A 24,804-nucleotide genomic window follows, 5' to 3' on the forward strand; every position below is an offset into this window, starting at 1 on the left:
TTCAAGCAACGCAAAACTAATACCACGGTTGGTTTCTATTCTTTTTATAATGATATTATGTTCCGATGTGGAAAAATAGCATTTTATGACTTTCTGAAATCAAAGTTCTCTGAGGTAAATCTGGACTTCTGGCTCGCCTGTCAAGAGTTCAAAACGTCTGACAGTCCGGAGGAGCTAGCACGGAGAGCAGCAAGTATTTGTGAAGAGTTCATCGGTGCTCAGTCTCCCAAACAGGTAACTCAAACTGAATAATAACTGGCAGCAAAATGTGCTCAGACCCAAATATACGGTTAGCATAAATAAAACACAATGTGTCCTATAGGCCTCGGACTCGTTCACACCTGCATCAAAATCCCTCATCTGTTATTTATCCCACCCGACCCACACAGACCAAACACCTTGTCACAGGGGGCCTCTGGAACTGCCAGTCAGCTAATCGCAAGGCAGACTTCATCTCTGGCTTCGCTATGAAGCAATCGTTGGACTTCCTGGCTCTCACTGAGACTGGATCACACCAGACAACACATGTACCCCTGCTGCCCTCTCCTCTGCCTTCTCCTTCAGCCAGGCCCGCTGGTCGGGGTGGTGGCACAGGTCTACTCATCTCCCCTAAATGGAGCTTTTCTCCCTACCCGCTTCCACTGGTGGTTACCCCACTGTCTTTTGAGTTTCATGCTGTGACGGTTACCCACACGGTCCAACTGAACATTGCTGTTCTCTACCGTTCACCTGGTTCTTTGGGAGATTTCTTGGAAGAACTAGATGTCCTCCTATCAAACTTCCCAGAAAACTTCCCCGCTCATCCTTCTGGGACACTTTAACATCCAGACAGAGAAGTCATCTGACCTGTTACTCTTACTGTCTTCCTTTGCTTTCTCACTCAGTCCTTCCCCCTCCTACTCACAAAGCCGGCAATCACCTTGACTATATTTTCACCAGAAACTACTCTACATCTAACCTCACTGTAACCCCACTTCATGTCTCTGACCACTTCTTCATCTCTTACTCTCTCCCACTCTTTGTAACTGGCAACCCTCCCACATCAACAGACTCTGCACCTGTCCGTCGCAACATTCACACCCTCTCTCCCTCCTCTCTGGCCTCGTCTGTTCTGTCAGCCCTTCCTTCCACTGACTCTTTCTCACTCATGCATCCTAACTCTGCCACAGACACTCTCCTCTCTACTCTGTCTTCCTCTTTTGATTCTCTCTGTCCTCTTACGACACAAAAAGTCCGCCAGTCATCTCCGACTCCGTGGCTGTCTGACTCGGTGCGTGCCGAGAGAACATGCCGACGACCTGCTCACCTATCACTCCCTTCTCTCCTCTTTCTCTGCCTCTATCTCTACAGCCAAAAGCCTGTTCTACCAATCCAGAATTGAATCCTCTTTTTCTAACCCCAAAAAACTCTTCTCCATCTTCTCCAACCTCCTCGACCCTCCCCAGCCCCCCTCCTCCCTCCACCCTTCTACCAAGCCACTTTGTTGACTACTTACAAAAAAGATAGATGACATACGCTCCTCATTTACTAATCCATCTTATTCTATAACTACACCTCCATTAACTTCATCCTCTTCCCCTTTGCTTTCCTGTTTCACCCCCCTGTCTCCCAATCAAGTTCTTACCTTGGTAACCTCTGCCCACCCAATCACCTGCCCCCTTGACCCCATCCCATCTCCCATTCTCCAATCTATTGCTCCTGACCTTCCCTTTCTCACCCATGGGAAACCCACTCAGGGAAACCCACTCTCAACCCGTCTGAAGTCAACAACTACAGACCTGTCTCTCCTTCCCTGTATTTCCAAAACTCTGGAGCGAGCTATCTTTAACCAAGTCTCCTCCTTTCTCCACCAGAACAACCTTCTGGACCCTCACCAGTCTTGATTCAAGGCAGGCCACTCAACAGAGACTGCCCTCCTCGCTGTCTCTGAGCAGCTTCACACTGCTAGAACAGCCTCTCTGCTGCCTTTGACACAGTGAATCACCAGATCCTGATCTCCTTTCTCCAGGACCTTGGTATCACAGGCACTGCGCTCTCCCTCTTCTTATCTTATCTCAACAACCGCACCTACCGGGTAACTTGGAGAGGATCTGTGTCTGAACCTTGTCCTTGTACACCCCAGCTCGTTCGCTCTGCTCGGCTTCTGCCAATCGGCTTATAGCACCGTCACTGCGAGTTAAACACTCAACAAAGTCACGACTGTTTGCACAATATTTCTTTCGTTTTGATCTATAAATGATGCCTGTGCCGTACACACCCATTGTAAAGTCAGAAATGGCCTGAAAAAAAGCATAAAAATAAACGGTGATGGATCAAATAGTATAAAATATATTTTAAAAAATATTAATCATAGAGTAATAGTTAAAGGTTTTGTCAACATTTAAAAGTGTAAATGGTGTCTGTAGCTGAAAGTATGCAGAACTTTAAAGCTTTTAAAGTGTAAGAAGTTTAAGAGGATTTGAAGATTTTCTTCAGATCCCATTAAAAAAAGTCATAAAAAGCTTAGTAATTCAAAAAGTTTGAAATATGAAAAGATATGGAACGTGTGTCATTAAAGAGCTGAACATGTTGATAGCTGAACGGTTTCTGTATCTAAAAATTGAAGGAGGAGAAGATGTCCAGAAAAAGTATGGAAGAAATAGTGGAAGTTGAATAAATATGTGCAGAACAATAGTAGGACTGCCGAAGCATTCCAACAAATTATCTGCTCTTCAAATACTGGAGTTTTTCTTTTTTTCTGGAAATTAACTTATTTATGTTGCGGGTGGGTATATCACTGACTGTGGAAGTATCCTTGAGCAAGGCACTGGGACTTAACCAGTACTGCTTACCAGTGTTAACAAACCATCTAATTAATATCAAGAATTACATTTATTACTGTCGAGTGCTTTTTCGGCCTGGCAAACATGGAGACATTTGTTTGTCTTCCTCCTGCTCTGACATGCGGTCTATAAAGTTTTAAACGGATCAGGCATCTTGCGAGGCCACGTGATGTTGATAACTGGGGGCCTTGCAAACGCACTACATCAAGACAAGTGAAGATGGCGGATGTGTTGAGTGTTCTCCGTCAGTATAACATCCAGAAAAAAGAAATCGTCGCCAAAGGAGATGAAGTTATATTTGGAGAGTTCTCATGGCCGAAAAATGTGAAGACCAACTACATAATCTGGGGGTATGTCAGTGCCCAACTGTCTTTGAATGGCCTCTGAAGGCCCGCTGCTGAAGCCCATTACTGCCTTGCGGTGCTGGGAACGGCGCACGGCTCGCTAGCTAGCTAGATGCTAAAATGCTAACCTAACTAGACTCCTCGCTGTTGTACTTAAAACTTTAAGCACTCTTTGGTTACTTTGGCGTATTGTGACAAACACGCGAGGCCTCTTTTCTAGCATATATACGTTTTAATTTGTATATATTTTAAAACGTAAACGTGTTAGAGAGATGCACTGCTAGCTAATAGTGTTGTGATGCTAACTACTCAGGACGTTACCAATCCTTGAGTCACAGGGGTCCAGTGGATCAAGCAGATAGACGTCTCTTCATGGTATCAGTCTGGACTGGAAGCAGCTTTGTTTACCCTGTTAACAAGCAAACTGTTGTCATGTAATGCTGGAAATTAAGCTGCAGACGGTTTAACGTTAGTCAGTAGATTAACGTCAACCGTATAACGTTACATGTTGATACTTCTGCGTTAATTTCAGATCCAGTGTTTCGTTACTTTGAGCAAGTAATCTAACTAACGTTATATGTACTTTGTATTACAGACTATTACAGACAGGCACTTTAAATTAATTTAAATAAGCAAGCTGAAGCAGTTTAGTCATATGCGATGATAAAGAGGTTTATCGTTTGTGTTTTTGCTTGTGTTTCTACCCTCAGGACTGGTAAAGAGGGCCAACCCAAAGAGTATTATACTTTGGACTCTATCTTGTTCTTGCTCAACAATGTGCATCTTCCACATCCATCCTATGTGCGAAGAGCTGCTGTAAGTAACTGGAGTCACTATCAAAGTGCCTTAACTTGTCAGTGTCATTATTATTTGAGTAAAATCTATTATTTCAGCCACCTTTTCTGTCTCACAAAGCATTTGAAAAAAAAATCTCCACAAATGCCTTGAAAGTGTTTTTAGGTGACGTGCTTTTATGTTGTTGATAGACTGAGAACATCCCTGTTGTCAGACGACCTGATCGAAAAGGTTTGCTGTCGTATCTCAATGGCGAGAGTTGTAAGTAACACTTTCTAATTTGTTTTGATTGACTAAAATATTATGACAGCTTTCAGGAGTAGCCTAGCTGTAGTTTGTCTAATTTGTAACTTATTAATGCAGTTTCTAATTTTGTCTTTTCACAGCTACATCGACAAGTATTGACAGAAGTGCACCCATAGAAATAGGTTTGCAAAGGCCAACTCAAGGTAAGCTCACATCATGTGTTGCTTGGAGTTTGAAGAGCTATTTTCACCTCCAGTAATAATGTTGTTTTTTAGATTCATTGTTGTTCTTGAAATCTTGACTAAAACTTAATAAATTGTATCTTCTGTTATCCGTTATCTGCTAATCCTGCAAGTGGGTCATAGTTTCACTGATCTTTTCTATTAAAGGGGTTGTAGCAAGTAGGTCGTAGGCAGGGCAGGAAAGTTGGTATGAAAACAAATGGACTGTGACTTAATACCACTGTTCTGCTTTTATTTTTAGTGAAAAGAGCAGCTGATGAGGTATCTTCTGAAGCCAAAAAACCCAGGATTGAGGTAAATTGACAAAGTAAAACTAAAAGTTGCTTTAACACTATACTTGCACATGTTAGTCAGTGCAGCTCTGGAACATTTACTCTCTTCTTTGCTTTTTGAATCTTTTGATTGTCCACTTAGTCAGAATATTGGTGGCAAAAAGGAAGTCTCTACATGTACGTTTTGTAATGAATGAAATGCATTTTGTTGCAGTTAAAACACAATTGTTGTGGCCAACCTGGCAAATCATAGGGATCAGATATTGCATCTTATTTTCTTCAGCAATTTGCTAATGGCGTGTTTACTGCTTTTCTCTTCAGGATGAGGAACGAGTACGTCTGGATAAGGAGCGTCTGGCTGCTCGTCTGGAGGGTCACAAAGAGGGCATCGTGCAGACCGACCAGATCAGGTATAATGGATTTATCCCAGCTGCATTTCTCCATACTGTGCTTTCTGTATGAGGCAGTAATCTCTCCAATGTTGATTTGTTCATCATTTAGATAAATTGTGATTTTTATTCGACATACCAGTGCTGACACTGGTATGTCGAATAAAAATCAACTAAAACCAACTGCTTGCTGGATGTCATGTTTTACTGCAAAATGACACCCACAGACCAGTTCCTTGAAGCAGTGAGCTGTTTAAACCAAACTACCTTTTCTTCTTCAGATCACTGTCTGAGGCCATGTCGGTGGAGAAAATCGCGGCCATCAAAGCCAAGATTATGGCTAAGAAACGTTCCACCATTAAAACAGATCTGGATGATGACATAACCCTGAAGCAGAGAAGCTTTGTGGACGCTGAGGTGGATGTCACCAGAGATATTGTCAGCAGAGAAAGAGTTTGGAGGACCAGGACAACCATTCTTCAGAGCACTGGAAAGGTCAGAGTCCACTTCATGATAATGAATCACATGGTATTTCTATGCAAATGCTGTTGTTTCTCTCTTGACAGCAATATGTTGCATTTCCTAAATTGTCAGACTTGGGGATTTTCTTGTATTCTTGCCTGCACATTGGCTCAATATTAGACATTTGATTGTAACTTAAATTTAGTGAATAAAGTCTGAACATTGTATTTTTTATCAAGAAAGCATTGGTGCACTGACCCTTGTGTGATTAACTTTGATCTTTGATTCTCTCCCAAAAACCAACAACAATGGAGTAGCAATGGATGGATGAATATATACTTTATTCATCCCCAAAGGGTAATTTGTTGTCGAAGTAGCAGCGTACAGGCACAAAAATGAAAATAACAGTGATGAAAGATGCATTGTAGTGTTGCATAACTTTTTTTGGTTTTGGTTCGAAAGAAGGGAAGTACTAGAACAGCAGAAAAATGCTTTAAATATTGAAATTGGCGAGAAATGAACATTTCCTCTAATGTGACGGGCCGATAACAGGGTTGACATTCAAGTCACATCTTTCTTTGAGAAGATTTATACTGATGTAGACTTTCACCAGAAATGCATTTTGTGACGTGAACTGGTGTGAAATATTTGGATCTTAACTCAAGACCACCTTACTGTACATTCCTGAGCTCTCAAGCAGCTGCCCTTTTTTACCAAAACTGCTGAACTCACTGAGACAATGGCCTTTAGTGTGGGAAATGTTTCAAGACAGTCCAACTGTGTAAATACTTTGTGTAGCGAGGTTCAGATTTCAACCACTAGATGGCAGCAATAGAATGTTTTTTTTTTTGTTTTTTTTAACCCAGCTTGTATTTACTCCTTAAGTTTTTCACTGGGCCACTGAAGGACTTTGACATGATCCTCTCAAAGCCATTATAGTGTTGAGTGGCTGTATGCTTGGAGCAATTACTCTGACAGCCTATAAATCACTTTCCAAATGTACTGTGTGAACCACAATTTGTTATGTTGTTTTGTTACTCAGTTTTGGCCTACAAATTGTGCTTTTTTACATCTTTGAAGAGCTGTTTCATGTGGTCATCTAAGCATTTAGGTTGGGACCCTAAAACCTTATTGTTGTTCACCAAATTATAATTGTTTTGTGTTGGTGTTGAACTCATCATATCTGTATTACTCCTCTGCAGAACTTCTCCAAGAACATCTTCGCCATCCTTCAGTCAGTGAAAGCCAGAGAAGAAGGGCGAGCACCAGAGCAGAGACCAGCACAGAACACAACTCAAGTGGTGAGTGTGTGTGGTGGCTGTGGCTGTATTGTAATATGGCATGCCTTGGATAAACCAGTCAATTGCTACTTATCCTCACAAATTCCTTTTATCAAATATATCAAGTTTGAAATCAACTGGAAGGTTGCATGTAGTTATTTCCCTTCATACCTCATATTTAAATACACTTGCAACTTTCACATCACACTTGTCACTTTCATATTACACTTACATTTCACCTTAAAGTACTGTTTCTGTGCACTTTATTTTGATTTTATATGCTATTGTAGATTTAATTCTAAATTTAAACATGCTCCCATTCCTTGCACACAATAAATGTTTCATTAAATGCATTAAATACTGCAAGTCTATAAATGACAGTTTTGACTTAACGGTGTTCTGACTGGTATGTAAAGTAAGGAATTGTTTGTGTTTCATGTTTCCAGGACCCGTCCCTAAGGAACAAGCAGCCTGTCCTAGCTGCCTACAACAGATACGTTCAAGAGCAATTCAAAGGAAAAGAGGGTGAGTTTCCTTTGAGCTTCTGCAGCCAATCTTAATTTGGAAGGTTTAAAAAAGGTGTCTGTGTAGAAAAAACGGGTTAACTGAACATTGACTTGTGGGTCAATGGAACTTTGATTTGAGTTTTAGATGCACACAGCACATTGTATTGATCAAACCTTTTTCAGAAGTACGATTCGATGTTGGGCAGGTAAAATAGGAGTAGAGCCTGTACAGAAGCATGGCTTCCCTTGACCCGAAGCACGCAAAATCAGTGGGGTCAGACATATACGTTAAAGACAGAAAGTGTCGTCCAATTTAGTTTCAAAAAGCTATAAATGTTTAACTGTATCCGTGTTAATGTTTTGGTGTATATTTTCTGGCACACAAAGCATAATGTGTTTGATTACGTTGTGATGATTTATCATTTGCCTTTTGAGCTTTGGTATAAAAAAGAAAGAAAGAAAAAATGCCGTTACTTTGCTACTCGTACTTTTATTTATGTTGGTGGGGATTATAACGAATGAAAGTAAGCTTGCTGAGAACTTTGAATGATGTTCTTCCATTTATTTTACTTGCGTGAGTTTACTCGCTCGACTATATGTGGTTAATTCGCTTCACTCGCGCCGAAAAGGGGGTGCGGCTTATCTCCGTTAAAAACGTTGCCATTTACGGCATCCACCATTGAAATAACCACTAGTTCTGCTTTATACTTGTTGTGGATCGGGTTGAGCTTCTCAACGCTGATTGGCTTTCGTAACTCGGCGTCACGCGTATCTTTCGGCAGAGGAATTTCAACTTGTGCCAATGAGGCGAAAATTTGCGTTCGCAACCATTTGTGACTGTGCATTGACTTTGCATGCACTCTACTCGTGCGAAAAATTTGCAACACTTTTGGTGTGAACACAGCATAAGAATTGAAAGATGCAAACTGGTTATATAATATTTAGGCATTATATTGTATTATACTTTTGAAAATACCCTGATTTGTTCTGCCAGTAATCTACAACTTAGCCTGTGTTATTTTCTTAGAAACGGAGGGTTTCAAGATCGATACCATGGGCACCTACCACGGCATGACCCTGAAGTCGGTGACGGTAAGAACAAAACCTGGCTGTGCTACTTTAAGTCCTCAAATGTATATTGTGGCTGGTCCCACATTTGATGTCAACAATCTCAATATATAGTAGCAGAGTTAATGTTTTCTTGTCTTTTGAAATTATTTCATTGACTATTTGATGCACATGTGGAAACGTTTATTGGCACTGTACCCGGCCCACTCTAGTTTTAGAGTAGTCTGTATCTTTAAGGCAGCATATATTTAAGCAATAAGGTACGAGAGGCAGTACTGTATCGTCAATAATGTACTGTTCAAGGGTGTTGTTAGGCCCGACGTGCAGCGATGTTTAGAGAACTTGCCTCGCGTCGGGAAATAACCAACGTAATTATCTCTCACTGGAAATTATCACGATTTTGTGATCAAACCCTTTTCATTCCTCATCTTAGTTTCCGGTTTTATGCACTCGCTAACTAGTCTGCTCTCAGAGCGTTATCTGCTCTGCTCTCCTGATTGTGAGCCGTATCAACGTTTGACTGTATAGCAGGAACAGGGACCACAAATGCATTATTCACCGCTGACATTCTCATCAAAAGTCATTCCCCCCAAAATATCAAAGTTTACATGAAACATGTTTGGTAACTGTCAAGCTTGAAATGACAACTAACGGTCGTGCAATTTAAATCTACCTGTTATTTTAAGTGCACACTGATATGGAACGCTCTAAATGTAAACAGGCTGTACAGTACTTTATGGCTGAATATGAAGTACACCCCGTGACTCACAATGCTTGATTTGATCTACACGCATTATAAAAAACAGACACAGAAAATCTTACAGTATTACAAAAAATAACCCTTTTCACCACAGTGAAACACAGCTTATTCTATTTTAAAATATTATGGTGTACATAAACTTTCCAGTTGTTTGACTCTGTACAAAACAGTTGTCATCTGTTTTGTACAAAATGTTTGACAATAATCATAAAACACGTATCAGTTTCTACACAACATATATGTAGAAGTTGTATTGTGTTCCTAAATGGATAATGTTGGGATTAATCCCTTGGTATCAAGTTAAGAACAGAATGGGCTGAGATATTAATCATTATTTGTATGTTACAACAAGGAGAGTTTAATGATAACAAGTTATTAGCTGGTCTCTCTGTTCATTCTGTTTTAAATGTGTCCTGCCTGCTCTCAACACTCATTGCGTTTGTTACTCTGGAGATGATGCCAGTATTTGAGTAGTTCATTGGGATGAAACCCATGTGATGTTATCAGTAGGGCTGCAACTAACGATTATTTTAATAACGATCGGTTGATTATTTTTTCGATTAATCGATGAATCGGATAAAACTTTTTTTTTTATCAAAAAGGCGTTCATTTCCAACCCTTTATTCAAAACGTGCAAAACGTCTTCAGAAAGTGCACAAACAGGTTGCTCCTTGAACATCCCTGAGCTGTTAAATAAAACAATAAAATGGACTAACACTAAAAACATACACATGTATGCTTTACATCTGCCAAATGTGAGCCATTGTTACTGTAATTGATCCCTCCAGAGGCTGCATTTAGCGTACCCTGCTTTATCAATATGTATGAAATACTGGGACAGAGGGAAGCTGTACTGCTACATATAGAGCATCCTCTTCCTTAAACTCTTTCATTCTGGGTCTCTTATGACCACGACGTCACGTTATTGGCTAAGCCCAACAACGTGATTTGCTTCATTCTACTTTGAGTAAAAAAAAAAAAAAAAAACCTGCAGCCAGATCCGTCGGTTTAACGTTAACGAGTGACAGCGTGAACTGAACCAGACCGGGGGGTTACGGCATGTTTCATCACGTTACGTTTTTTTTACAAGCAAGACTGAACTGTAACGGAACATAACGTAACTTTAACGACAATACACAACCCAAACATGTTAGCCAACGTGATAGCAAGCTGACTAGCTTCCATTAAAAACAAGTTTGAGGAACATGAAGACGCTGATTGGCCAAGACTCGACTCGTCAAAGATCTTCTATTTTTGAGAAGATCACGACCTCAGCTTTTCTCGTGTCTCACTCCAATCTCAGAAACTCTGGCCGGCCAGTTGCTCTGCTTTTTTTTTTTTTTTTTTTTAATTCTCTGCGACTTATTGCCCCGCGTAATAATCGCGTGACACAATGAATCGATAATGAAATTCGTTGCCAACACTTTTGATAATCGATTTTATCGATTTGTTGTTGCAGCCCTAGTTATCAGACGGCTGTACTTGCAGCTGGTATAAGAAACCCGCCAGTGGTTGAATAGGAACTCATTGGGTGGAGGAATAGGCTCGATCTGAAGCTTCGTCAGACATATTCCCACATACACATCCTCCAGATGCAATATGCATTTATGTGTTTTCCATGAAGATTTATCTTATAAGTGGAAAAAGAGTCACAGCTTTTAAATGGAACTTCAGAACGCAACCTTTTCCTTAATCAAAATGTTTTCAGGCACAAAATGATTGAATAGTTCCCAGTGATTATCAAATAGTTTTTTTTAGCTTGAAAGGCCCTTCTCTCCTACAGACTAGGGCTGCAACTAACGATTATTTTAATAATCGATTAATCGATGAATCGGATAAAAAAACAAAAACATTAATTTCCAACCCTTTGTTCAAAAACAGAACTGACAGTGTTCAGAAAGCACAAACAGGTTGCTCCTTGAACATCCCTGAGCTGTTAATTAAAAAAATAAAATAAAAATGGACTAACACTAAAAACATACACATGTATGCTTTACATCTGCCAAATGTGAGCCCTTTTCACTGTAATTGATCTCCTTGGAGCAGAGGCTGCTTTTACATACCCTGCTTTATCAATATGTATGAAACACTGGGACAGTGGGAAGCTGTACTGCTCCTCTCACGTTTGTTTGGACCTCCACCTGCCTTAAACTTTTTCATTCACATCATCTGATCAATATCTGGGTCTCTTATGACCACGGCATCACGTTGTTGGCAGAGCCCAACTACGTGATTTGCTTCATTCTACTTTGAGTAAAAAAAATAAAAACCTGCAGCCAGATCCGCCGGTGTGCCGGTTTAACGTTAACGAGTGACTGCGTGAACTGAACCAGACCGGGGGGTTACGGCATGTTGACTAGCAAGCTGACTAGCTTCCATTTAATAACAAGGGTAATGAGGGTAATTAAGAGCTGGAGACATCTTAACTCTGATTGGCCAAGACTCAACACGTCAAAGATGTTCTAGTTTTGCGAAGATCACGATCTAAACTTTTCTCAGTGTCTCACTCCAATCTCAGACACGCTGGCGGCCAATTGCTCTGCGCCGCTTTTTTTTTTTTTCCCCTCCGACTTATTGACTGGCGTAACAATCGCGCGACACAACGAATCGATAATGAAATTTGTTGCCAACACTTTTGAGAATCAATTTTTATCGATTCGTTGTTGCAGCCCTACTACAGACACTCAGATGGTGGTGTGTCAGAGCTTTTAGACTGTTCAACATGTACTACCTTCTTCTTGTGGTCATGGAAAACCTGGAAAAGTCCTTGCATTTTAAAATGATTATTTCCAGGTTTGGAAAAGTCCTTGAAACAAATAAAATCACACAAGTTTTGGAAAAGTCATGGAAAGGTGTTATATTCATGTGTTCATGACGTTCATTTACGCTGAGTTTGAAATAATGAACATGCTTTTAAAAGAAAGACGCTCAAATATAAGCAGGCATCTATATAAATGTTTATTATTTTAATCAAACTATTGTCTCATTCATTTGTGTCATTTAAGGTATACTGTATGCTTTGGAATTGTCATTGTTAGTTTAAATACTACATTTTCTCACTTTATGTATACACTGAGATTTCACAAAATGTTTGATCATGGAAATTTGGTTTAAAGTCATGGAAATCTATTGGTCAGAATGTGTATGAACCCTGCCCTCATGTGTCTCAGTCTGAATGATTTGTGTTTAGCAGCTGGTTCAAATGCATAGTGCACTTATTAATATCACCCATGGCTGCTGTTATGTTTTCCAGGAAGGAGCATCTGCTCGGAAGGCCCAGACCCCTGCGCTGCAGCCGGTCCCTCGTCCAGGTTGGTGCTAAATTTGACATATCCAAGTACATTCATACATATATCTGCTTACATGTGTATGTGCATTTCTGGATATGTGAGAGGACAACAAAACGGCACCAGTCTTGTTTGTTGTAAATGATGATGTGACTGGTTGACTGACACATTTGCCCTGCAGCAGTGATATCAATAAAGGAGCCGAACTTAAAACAATATCTCGCAAAATACTGCCAATACGCAAATTCTGAAAAAGTTATGGAATAACATTTTAATGACAGGGTATTGCAATACCTTTCTAGTATCAGCACCTGAACCCCTAATACTTAATGTTGTTCGAAAACGTTTTTAAGAAAGTAATCGTAACAGGAGTAACAGACCTGAAACCGTAGAACAGCAAAGCAGTTTCATCAAGGATTATTTGCATCATTGTTTACCTCTCGGGAAATGTAAAGGAGTCTACAAATGTCTTTGAACATTCACTTTTGAAATTGTTCTATTCCCTCTAGTTTCACAAGCCCGACCTCCACCGAATCAGAAGAAAGGTAAACTGCTTTCACTTTTCATTTTTTGTCAATCATATAAATACATTAATTTACAAATCTTTGTCTATTTTTTCATGGTTCTGGGTTTCTCTTCCTTTAATTGTCTTTCTATCACGACTCTCTAAAGGGTCCCGAACACCCATCGTCATCATCCCCGCTGCCACCACCTCGCTCATCACAATGCTCAATGCTAAGGATCTCCTCCAGGATCTTAAGTAAGTTTGCATTCTGCCAATTCCTCTCCTTATTATAGTTGAATGAGAGATACTTGGGCCTACAGTATTACATTACACCAGTGTTTTTCAACCTTTTTTGAGCCGCGGCACATTTTCTACAATGGACGATCTGGTTGAAAATTACTGCATTACACAAACCGAGCAAAAAAAAAAAAGGCCTGGAAAATGTTCATATTGTATCTTTCTTTATAACATTAAATAGTCATGACTAAATGAGCAACAATCAAAATTCAAGAAAAACGGTACAGGACACGGCACATTTATGCCTCAGCTTTAGTTTAATAACTTGATGTTATGTTTAGACAGCATTTCATTTCACATTTATTTTTGCCCTTTACTAAGAGTCTAACAGCTTTAGAACTCTTCTGGACTCGTCTGTTATGGCCGGTCCCTAAACTCCTGTGTGTATGACAGTGTTTAGTTTGTGTGCCGTAGTGTGGAATCGCTTCAAGCTTACCTTCAAGGGCCTTGTGGGTTGTCGCGGGAGGAATAGAATAGAAGGGAGGCGGCTCTCGTTTACACTTGGTTTGTTTAATTTCAATCATATTCTATGGGTTTTCGTTCAATACAAAGAAAAAAAAGTTACAAAACTGGAATAAAAGGATTTTAAAAAAGCTCTTTAAACAGACAGGGGCCAGGCATGCTGTGTGTGCTTGTGATCTAGACACTGAACTTAACTGAGCTTTGTCTGAACTCTGCAAATACTCCTAACATAAGGAGCCACACTTGCAGGTGGAAAGCAGACCACAAGTCAACGATATATAAATTCAACAACTGTATTTACTGCCATTAAGCTGTCTCAATAAAGTTCCAACATTGTGTTTATCTTGTTTGTACCGTACCAGGTTCGTCACGCCAGAAGAGAAGAAGAAGCAGGGCATCCAGCGCGATAATGAGGTTCTGCTTCAAAGGCGCAAAGACCAGATCCAGCCTGGAGGTGCAACACTGAGTGTCACTGTGCCTTACCGTATCATTGATCAGCCGCTTAAACTGGCTCCACAGGACTGGTGAGCATTTCAATTGCCCCCTGAAAGAAGAAACAAAATGTTCACCTGTTTTTTGTGCGCTCTTCTTTTAACTGCAATCATGTGTGTTTTATTCAGTCATTACATACAATATAATGAGAAAATCAACAATCTAATATCAGACATGAAAATCCCTCACCTTTCGGCGAAATTTGCCGTTTTGAAACCAAAATAGGTAACTTACGTGAATCGTGTAGATCCGAAGAGTTTTTGGGAGTGAGGTGGGGGGGCGGGGGGGGTCAACTGTCCGCCGTTTCTGAGATTGGAGTGAGACACGGGGAAAAAAACTGAGGTTGTGATCATCTTAGCAATAGAAGATCTTTGACGTGTCGAGTCTTGGCCAATCAGCGTTAAGATGTCTACAGCGGCTTCATTTCCCTCCCACCAGTTTTTTAATGGCAAGCTAGTCAGCTTGCTAACACGTTAGCTAACGTTGTTGGAGAGACAGCGAGTGAGATTCCTGGCAGCGGAGACTCCGTGTGACGTCAGACAGGAGAGCGGCGAGTCAGTTCTACCTACAGACACCTCACTACATATAAGGAGAGGACAAGTGGAGATTTTATCCAACTTTTATTTTAAAAAAAAAACGAAATGAGTTTCCTCCGTAGGGTGGCCGGACTATCCTCCAGTTAATTATAATCTATAGAGTTATGTGGTTATAATCGCTGTCACACAGAGAGAGGTGTGCATGTTCAGGTTTACTGGTGGAAACATTATTCAGTGTTCTAGACTAACAGTGACGTCTCCTCAAAGTAAAGTAGTGTAACAGTATGACATAATATGGTCAAATAAGAAGGCTGGTACATTATACATATTATGGCATATAAGTGTAATATTATGAAGTGAAATGTAGTAGTAGCAAAACAATATTCAGTATAGTACAGCAGTATTGCATATTGTAAGTATTAAGTCTACAAAATATATATATATATATATATATATATATATATATATATATATATATATATATATATATATATATATATATATATATATATATATATATATATATATATATATATATATATATACACTTTTTTTCATTCATTTTTATTTATTTGAACAGGGACCGTACACATCAATCAACCCAGGGGTAAATGTGTCAGTCTTAGCTAAGGCTAAATTTCAACCGTAGTCCCTGTGGCCAGATATAACAAGCCATCACTAAAGGAAAGAAATGGTTATAACAAAACATCATAAAGATCAATTAACATACACACATTTTGTACACACAATCATTGAGGAGGGAGTCACGATTCATGCTCACACACCTGATTGCTAATAAGCCAGTTCTTCAGGCCGTGTTTAAAAGAGGGATATGTTCTGCTAGTGCGGATATGCAGGGGCAGGGCATTCCAGAGGTGTCCTGCTTTTACTGAGGATGCAGACTGGCTATAGGAACTTTTCCTAAAGGGAATGATGCAGTCACCTCTCTCCACAGATCTAGTTTGTCTACCACTCTGCGTGTTTTGTTTGATAAATTCATCAAGTGGAGAAGGAGCCATATCATAAAGAACTTTAAAAACAAGACACATATAGGAGAATTTAATGATGTTATCCCAGCTCAGGAGACTGTGTTTACATTAGAATTGCACAGTGGTGATAACTCCTAGGCTTTTTATCAAGTATTTTAAGAGCCTGCTTATGAAGGATTTGAATTGATTTTAGAGTTGTGCTGGTGGCTTGAGCCCAGCTGGTTAGGCAATAGGTCAAATATGGAATGATCATTGCATTAAGGTACAGCTTTGCACACACACACACACACACACACACACACACACACACTACCATTCAAAAGTTTGGGGGTCACTTAGAAATGTCCTTATTTTTCAAAGAAAAGCACTATAACAGGCCGGTATGGAGGACACAAAGTAGTTAGGGCAGCACAGCAATCACAGGTAGTTCTGCAGGTTTTAAAGGATTTTAATTAAACCAACACAAAAGAACTGGAAAAAATAGCTCAGTCCAGAGCTCTATCAATTAACTACTCAAACTAAAGTTTCTCAGCCAGGCCGCTATTCGACTTGACGGCTCAATCCTCTCTTCTCCTCTCGTAGCTCTATCTAGAGCGTATCTCTTTCTGCTCCGTTCTCCTCCTTGACTTTTGTTTACCTCCCTTACGACAAGATCAGGATCAGGTGTGTCTCGTCCCACACCTGATCTCAATGCTCTCCTGACGAGTGGTGGAGCCACTACACTTCCCCTCAGGCCCTTACATAACTTACTCGAAAGTAAATCATCTGTTGAGTGTTCGATGGTTATTTATTTGTTCTTTAGATTATAACCTCCATGAAACAATCAGAAAATAACTTTGTATTGTTTATTGCGGTCAAAATGCAACGTGTTCCTCAAAAGGTTCCTGGTCCCTGGTGAAAGTTCCTGCAGTAGAAAAAGAGCTCAAAATGTCTCCTCAACACAACAACAACAACAACCAATGAATGTGTCTTCCTGCAGGGATCGAGTGGTGGCTGTATTTGTGCAGGGTCCTGCCTGGCAGTTCAAAGGCTGGCCGTGGCTGTTGCCTGATGGATCTCCTGTTGACATTTTTGCCAAAAGTGAGTAATGCAGTCTGAAACGTTCTTTCAAAATTGTTACAAGACCGTAACTATGTAACAAACATAACTGTCAACATTAGCAACCACAAGCTGAGTGTCCTCAATATTTAAATGATTTCAGACATTTCTCACCTGACAAGTAAACACCTGTTTTTATATTTGATTATAGTTTTAATATTTTCAGCGCTTTTCTTACTTAAGCTTTCAAAATGTGCACGGACCTGATCAGAATGCAATCAGAGCAACTTCTGCAACTTTTCTTTTTGCAACTAATTGTTTGAGTCGTCTAATTTTTCACGCAAAAAAACGTGCTTGTTCCAGCATCACCAACTTGAGGATTTTCTGTTCTACATGATTAGAAACTTAATATCTTCTGGTTTTAGGTTGTTGATCAGACAAAATAAGACATTTAAGAATGTCACCTTGAACTAATGAATTATCAGCGTTTTTACCCTTTTCTGACTTATAGACCCAATATCTAATCGATTAATTGTGAAAATGACCTCACTGCACACCCATAAATTAAGAATGTACATGCTACTTGACTGGTTGACAAAAGCATAGTGTGAGGCGGTAATTCTAGTTTTGATTTGCAGGTGAAAAGACTGTCTGATAAACGTGGATTACATTTTGTGGAATATAGTGTTTTAGATGATAACCTCTTTTATAAATAGCTTTTCATTGACACTATTTTCAAAATGCAACGGGTTCCAGAAGATGTCCTTGTTTTTGTGGCAAGAGCGGTGCAGTGTGATCGTTCACAGGTTTATACGTGAGGTGCCACCAAACTGAATCTTGCTTGTTTATTTCTGCCCTCAAACCAGAGTCATCCGTATTAATGTGTGCATGCATGTTTCCTTTCCAGTCCGAGCCTTTCATTTGAAGTATGATGAGGCGGTGATAGACCCCAATGTGCAGAAGTGGGATGTGACCGTCCTGGAGCTGAGCCGTCACAGGCGTCATCTGGACCGACCCGTCTTCCTGCGCTTTTGGGAAACTCTGGACAGGTCTGTCTTTATTGTTTTTGCATGTTTATCTGTGCCCATGTCTTTGTTCCGCTACTGTTACTTATTATTCAGCTGTTTGAATTATGTTAATTAAGCTGATGGCACTGCACAAACTCACCACTCTTCCCTTCTCTTCCACATTTATCAGATACATGGTGAAACACAAAGCTCACCTCAGGTTCTGAGCCCAGATCGGAGCGTCTCGGAAAATCCTGCAAATGAATTCTTCGACCCCTCCAACTGTCCTCGGCCAACCTCTTGCAGACGTAGCCCCTTTAATTGCAGGTGCCATCCCATATTCCAACATAATCCCCACTTTAACAGGAGAAGGAGAACACATTATCCAGTCAACTTCCTCCAACACGTCCTGGAGGACTCCTCATGCAATGCGCTGGATATGTTGCTCTGGACACTGGAGAGGAGATTTAGGGGATGTTTGTGTTTTTGTTGTAAATGTTTTCTAATGTTTTCATGTAGTACCAAAAATACCAAAATATGTTTTATTTTAAAAAAGGCAATATACTGTGGAAACAATTTAAGTGCGATGTTAAGCAACGTAATGGGGTCGACGGCAGAGGAGGTTTTCATTTGTGAATGGTAAAAAGAAAAGGCTTTTGACTTATTTTGAATTTAGATTGAAAGAAGCGTGAAAATGACTCTTGGTACAAACAAAATGACCACTGAGTTTGAGGAATGAGACTATGTACATACATGATATGATGGAACCTGTCGAATCCAAAGCTCTTTGAGCAGAGAGATGGATGCAGGTAAGTGATTGTTGATGCTACTCTGCGCTGACGCAGCGAGATGAGCCCTCTCAAGCAGTCCAGTCAGTTCTTGGCTCAGTTTTTTTTGATGGATCAGCACATCTCTTGGTCATGCAATGACCATGTTAAAGTCTTATTTTGCTTCTTTGTTGGTGTTGTGCTAGAGGAGAAAAAATTATGGAAAGTATTGCTTTAAGTCGTCCCATTAAATTGACAATAAAGCTTCCAGAGAAACAAATATTTGTGCACTGCCTATTATAAATAAGTGTTCCTTTTTTTATTTATTTGTTTCCCTCCAGTTTTATTTGATAGTAAAATAATTAATGTATGTAAAGGCGACCTAACGGAGAAGAGTCCCTTCTTAAGGGGACAAGAAACGAGGCTGGATTACCAACTACGCCTGGGCCTTAGACTAATCAAGACTGATCAAGAATAAGTGATTGTTTCGGCCACTTGGGGGCAGCTGAATCAACATTGACATGTCATCGCCTTACTATTTACTACTTACTAGTCACTATTGTGACCGTTTACTAAACAACAGTTGCTTTCTGAATAATGAATGAGAGTTGATTATCGGTCTTCCTTTTAGTTTGACCTTTTAGAGCCCATTTTATAAACGTCAAATCTATCGGATTTGACTTAACAATCCAGGATGTTCATTTAAACTAAAGGCACTTTTGAGTTATACTTTCACAGAATGTATTTGCAACTTGATTCATATCAGTGCTTTAACAATGAGCCTTTTGTGTTGTGGGATTACACCAGCCAGGAAGGCACATAGTTTCCATCATGGCCCCGTGGGGAAAAGGACTAACTGGTGGCCAGCTCAAAGGTTAGAGGAGAAAGAAGTGTATAAAGACTTAAAAAAAAGGTTCCCCGACTGCAGCGTAACTGGTTTTCATCAGCGCTACAGTCGGATGAGCTGCTTCCAAGGAATGTATGTGCGTGTGTTTGCAAATGCATATCAACTAATATGACTTTAAATATTACTGTATATCATTTTACATTCTCATTAAATGCTCCTTTCTGAAACCATCTGTGGTTGAAGTGAGACATTCAGACTCTTGGCCTCTTTAAAATGGCTTTATAGGTACACAAAATTAGTAGTGTTAATACCAGATTTCTACACTAAATAATTTATGAATGGATTGTATACACCCTACCCTTGAAAAGTTTGGAGTTTGCTGCCACAATAGGAATATCCCAATCCATTTAAAGCCAAAATGCAAGTGAGAACAACACTTTGGCATGGTTTAATAATGGTCAAGGGAAATTTTTTACAACAGTACTCTCTCCTGGCATGTAACTTAAGATAAAAAAAAACTATGACTATGCAGAATCTATATTTCCCTTTTCTAACAGTGTAAATCGTTTTTTTAAAGCAGCATTTTTAGGTTTCTAAAGACAAATGTGTTTCATGACCACAAACGTGTATAAACTATTTGTGAGCAATTTGTGATGTTCACAAATGCATTGTCTAACCCCCAAATAAATACAAACCAATTACAACAAATGTTAAACAATTGACATTTTATTTACATCCCAACTTGGAAAAATAAACCCTGCGATATTGCATGTCCACGTCTCCCCTCTGATGAAAAGGCTCAGGAGTTGTTGCCGACATCACGCTGCTCTGACCTGTTCAGGGTGATTTTGATTGGAGGAAGCGATAGAGAGCGCATGAGATCCAGCAGATGGCAACCATAGACTGACTTGGAGCTCAAAGACAAATCGTTTGTTGACGTCATAATCATCAACATCAATAGAAGTTATGTTAATACATAATATCAAATATGGTTCTGCATCTGTTTTGTTTTATCATCAAATGTTTTTTTTGACAGAACTTAACCTCTTTTACTGCAGTCTGAGCTTTGGCCTGACTTGGGTTTTTTGGGTATTTCATAACGATGACCTCTGATCACAGTAGTCCGGGAAATCATTTTGAAATCTGGACTCTAAACAACTGCATCACTTTGTGTGGGTGCAAATCTGTGTAAACAAACATGCAAGAAAGCCGGCCGAACGCTGCAACATACTAGAATGTTACATGACAACAATATTAGAGTTGAAACTAAAACCATCGGGCCCCATACAGTAAAGAAAGAAAAGAAACAACTGTCCCAATGTTGACTTTTTAATCAATCCTAATCATTATGACTGCTAATAATACTTTATTATGATGAAAGAGAAACTCATAATAGTGAGGTTCTGTCCTATAAATACTACTTGTACTTGTTTACGTCATAACTCTGACTTTCTATATCACATTATGATGAGAAAATTATATGAAAAAAATGAAGAATGACGAAGACAATATGGATTTTATTTTAATCTTTAAAGAAGATGCCAAAGTGTTGTTCTCTATCTCTCACATGTATCTCTGATATAAATATGCAGTATGTGTTTTATCAATGTGTTGACTTCAAAGCAACAGCGGGATGTCAGAGACAGTTACAGAGAGTGGTCAACTCCCCCCCCCCCCCCCCATGCTTTGGAAAAATACCCACGGCAATTATTAACTGGTTTTGATTTGAACTGGTCTCTTCACTCTGCTTGGTTGTGCAGTATTTTAATTCCAAACAGAATGTGTGTGAAATATCTTGGATTTGTTCTTCTGGCTTGTTTTCCAGGATTGCTTCATGGTAAGAACATGAAATTCTATCGCCTGTCATTTTATTTATTTATCATCTTAAGTGTTTCACTGCAGTACTCTCTTACCTCTCCCTGTTTCAGCCCAAAGTGCAACTCAGCCTTGTTCAGCTCCCAGCCTGAATGGTGGTTACTGGGTCCCTGAACAAGACATGTATAACCATGAAGCAAAGCTCACTTTTGCCTGCCATAACGGACATAAACCAGCAGTGGAGGGCTGGTGGGCGAAAAGCACATGTGAAAATGGCATATGGTCTCCTAAACCACAATGTATAGGTAAGTGTTGAGATGCAGAACGCATTCAGACTTGTTTTTCAGCATGAACTGTATGTCCTCTTTAATGTTCATCACTGTCTCTTCTGGGCCGTCGGAAGGTGCTTTGAAACCTTTAAAGTTAAGGCGGTTGTGACATGCTTGTGTACACTGCAGAGAATATTGTCTTCAATTTATTCAATCCATACAAAATGAACAGAAAGTAGGCTGACGGATTCAATACAAACAAAACAAAAATATATTTCTCATTTCTGCATGACGATGCCGCTCATTTTGGATGCAACATTTTCAAAAAAGCCAAAAGTCCAGTGTCTTCATGTAAAAAAGCTAAAATAAGATGCCAACACAGAATTTACATTGTCTACAAATGAGTAGATTATTTTAGTACATTCACTATACTTTGACTCTGGGTGAAATGCAAATGAAATGTGTCGCTTCAGGAACAAATGCTTTAAAAGTTCAAATATTACATATTTTCCAGGAGCAAACACCTGCTTAAAGATCAAGTAATTTGAGGCTGTAACCCTTTACAATGATATTCATTGAGAAGAATTTCAGAGGTCGCCAGAAGGAAATAAGGAAAAGAAACAAACCGAATTATGTTACTCTTTGCTGAGAAACTACGTAACGTTTAACTATCTTTAAGCCACAAAAGAAATACTCAAATGAAACTGAGAAGGAAAGCATCCCTCTTAGGGGCCACAAGGGGATATCACTTTGTATTTAGACAATGTTGACTGTAGTTTTGTTCTTTTTTCCTCAGATAAAAAAGCCTGTGTGCCACCTACCATCCCCAATGCAATATATACTGTGAGCACTAACGGCTGGTATGAGGACAATGACATAATCAGGATAACATGTGACAAAGGATATGAATACAAACGACAGGACGCAACAGCTCAATGTATTAATGGAAGTTGGATCTCTGTGCCGGTCTGTGAGAGTAAGTCTGTTCGATGTATTTGTCCAAAAACTGTTAAAAAAACGGAATGGTTACCGGAATAATATCAGGGTATAAATCTTAAATCCATTTAATTTAACTTCTTGTTTATTTGTTCGGGAAAAATACAGAGAATTGCGCAATAAATATTCAATGCAGTGTAGCATTTATAGCTACTGCTATTTTCCAATGCTTTTAAGATCTATATCACCAACTTCTAAAATCAAGTGATCTTCCATCTGTACGCCTTTTCCTGTTCCTATCCATGATTTATTTTCTTATTCACAGAAAGTGTGCATACATGTGGAGAGCCTCCTCAAGTCCCCCACGCAGTCATCATTCTTCAGGGATACCAGGACTTCTTTGCTGTAGATACAGAACTGCAGTATGAATGTGAAGATGGATTTACTGTAGATGGAGTGGACACCACACAATCCATCTATTGCATTTCTGGAAACTGGACTGACGGCCCAGTGTGCAGTAAGTGGGCAATGTGCTTAGACATGAAATGCTAAAAATACTTTTTCTTGAATCCAAAATAGATAATCATCCGATCAATAAGCAGCCTGTTAAGCTTTGGATTTCTCCACAGGCTGAAATAATGTGCATGTAGTAAGACTGATACTCAATATCTAAAGCGTTTTTTTTTTGTGTGTATATTTAATTTTGTGAGGTTACATGAGAAAACTACTTGTTCAGGACTTGGACATCCACTTCTTGGGAGCTGAGATGCTACCACACCAAAGTGCTGTTCTGTTCTGTACTGATATGTATTTGGTTTGGAAAAGTTTAAACTCCAACTAGCGACTGTGCTTCTTATTCAATAATGTTTTGCTATAGTAAGCTTAGAGACTATCCCAGGCTCACCGTCTGTAGTGCTTAATAAAACAGCTATTTTCCTTTTTATAAATAAAATACAGTAATTCTGTCCTCTCTACACCCAAAAATCTGTGGAAAAATCGATGATGTATTCTAGGATAAGCCACTCCCAAATTACGAGCCAATGTTCACGTATACGCCGCAGGAAAACAGGAAGAAATCTAAATACCCTAGGTTCAATATACTTGAATTTGACATTTCAAATGAAGCTCATTTTCTTGGTAAAATGTCAAATAAAGATTTTAATTATTTTGCTGGTAAATTTAAGAATATATGCCTTCATCATCATCTCCTGCTTCTCAGCAGAGGAAAAAAAAAGGTTCCTCTGAGTTTATTTGCCATTGTACTGTTAGAACATCGTGGTGTCAGTGCTCGATTATTATCCCTTCTGAAGAGGAGCGCGCGCACACATTTATCCAGATGACTGACGTCTGGCTAGAATTAACAAGACCGTTTCAGCAGTGAAGAAACCCAGATAGCCTGATGTCAATCATCTCGCTAATTTAAGATGGATAATAGGACATTTGCTTGACTTTGTTTAGCCAGGTACGAGAAACAGGGCCCAGATGTGGGAACAGATGGGAGACAAACTGCATCTGCTGACATTGGGACACAACCTGAAGGTGGAGGTAGGTTATTGACATAATGGGTATAAATAAGTAATCCATTTATCTATTCTCGCTATATATATTTTATACCAAATGTATTTCCTTATTTCCACTTAGCCAGCCGACCTGGTACTGGACATGGCCGAGGTTCAGATGGCAGTGGGACAAGTCCTGCAGGTGTGGGTAAGTTATTGACATAATGGGTATAAATGAGTAATCCATTTATCTATTCTAACCATAGACTATGTGTAAATTGTGAATCAAATTTCTTTTCTTATTTCCACTTAGCCAGCAAACCTGGTACTGGAGATGATCGAGGTTCAGCTGGCAGTGGGACAAGTCCTGCAGGTGGGGGTAAGTTAAGGACATTTATATCATTGATTGAAGTTAGATTTACTTTACAATGTACATTCTTTCATTTTCAAAAAGGATAATGGTAAAGTTGTATAGCTGTTACTCTCAATCAGAAAGAAAAGGATGCCAAAGAACATCCCAGAGTGATAATAACTGGTGTGTCTTACCTCTATACACAACGGGTAAATCATTTGGATTCATTGCTCTTTTTAAATCACATTTATCAAAATGTGCTTATGAATTCACGTGAGGTAACTTTGCAAACCTTGCTAACCAGTAACTGTAATACTGTAAAAAATATATAATGTATTGCAGACCATTCTAAAGAAATCTGTCTGGTATCAAGTATAATTAGTGTTGATGGTGGAAAGCCAGTCAGGGATCATCTTTGTCAAGGCCCTAATGTTTGGTTGGGGTGCAGCTGGTGACGTCATGTGGTGACAAACGCCACGGTGCAAAGGAATTATACATCGACAAAAACAAGAATTAAGTC

At 39.5% G+C, this 24,804-nt stretch overlaps 1 protein-coding gene across 1 annotated transcript; it reads left to right on the forward strand.

The window, feature by feature from the left end:
* Nucleotides 1-3,041: 3,041 nt before the first annotated feature.
* LOC306734012 (parafibromin) lies at nt 3,042-18,840 on the forward strand (the record flags this gene model as incomplete). The annotated part of the gene is made up of 17 exons (XM_079215335.1): nt 3,042-3,172; nt 3,877-3,982; nt 4,153-4,222; nt 4,348-4,410; nt 4,691-4,743; nt 5,043-5,131; nt 5,392-5,605; nt 6,775-6,873; nt 7,299-7,377; nt 8,386-8,450; nt 12,440-12,497; nt 12,983-13,018; nt 13,146-13,233; nt 14,100-14,261; nt 16,734-16,834; nt 17,700-17,841; nt 17,990-18,840. The coding sequence occupies 17 exons, from the start codon at nt 3,042-3,044 to the stop codon at nt 18,024-18,026; spliced, it is 1,593 nt and encodes a 530-aa protein (XP_079071461.1). The 3' UTR covers nt 18,027-18,840.
* Nucleotides 18,841-24,804: the final 5,964 nt, after the last annotated feature.

Source organism: Taurulus bubalis (assembly GCF_910589615.1).
Source record: "Taurulus bubalis genome assembly, chromosome: 1".
NCBI lineage: Eukaryota > Metazoa > Chordata > Actinopteri > Perciformes > Cottidae > Taurulus > Taurulus bubalis.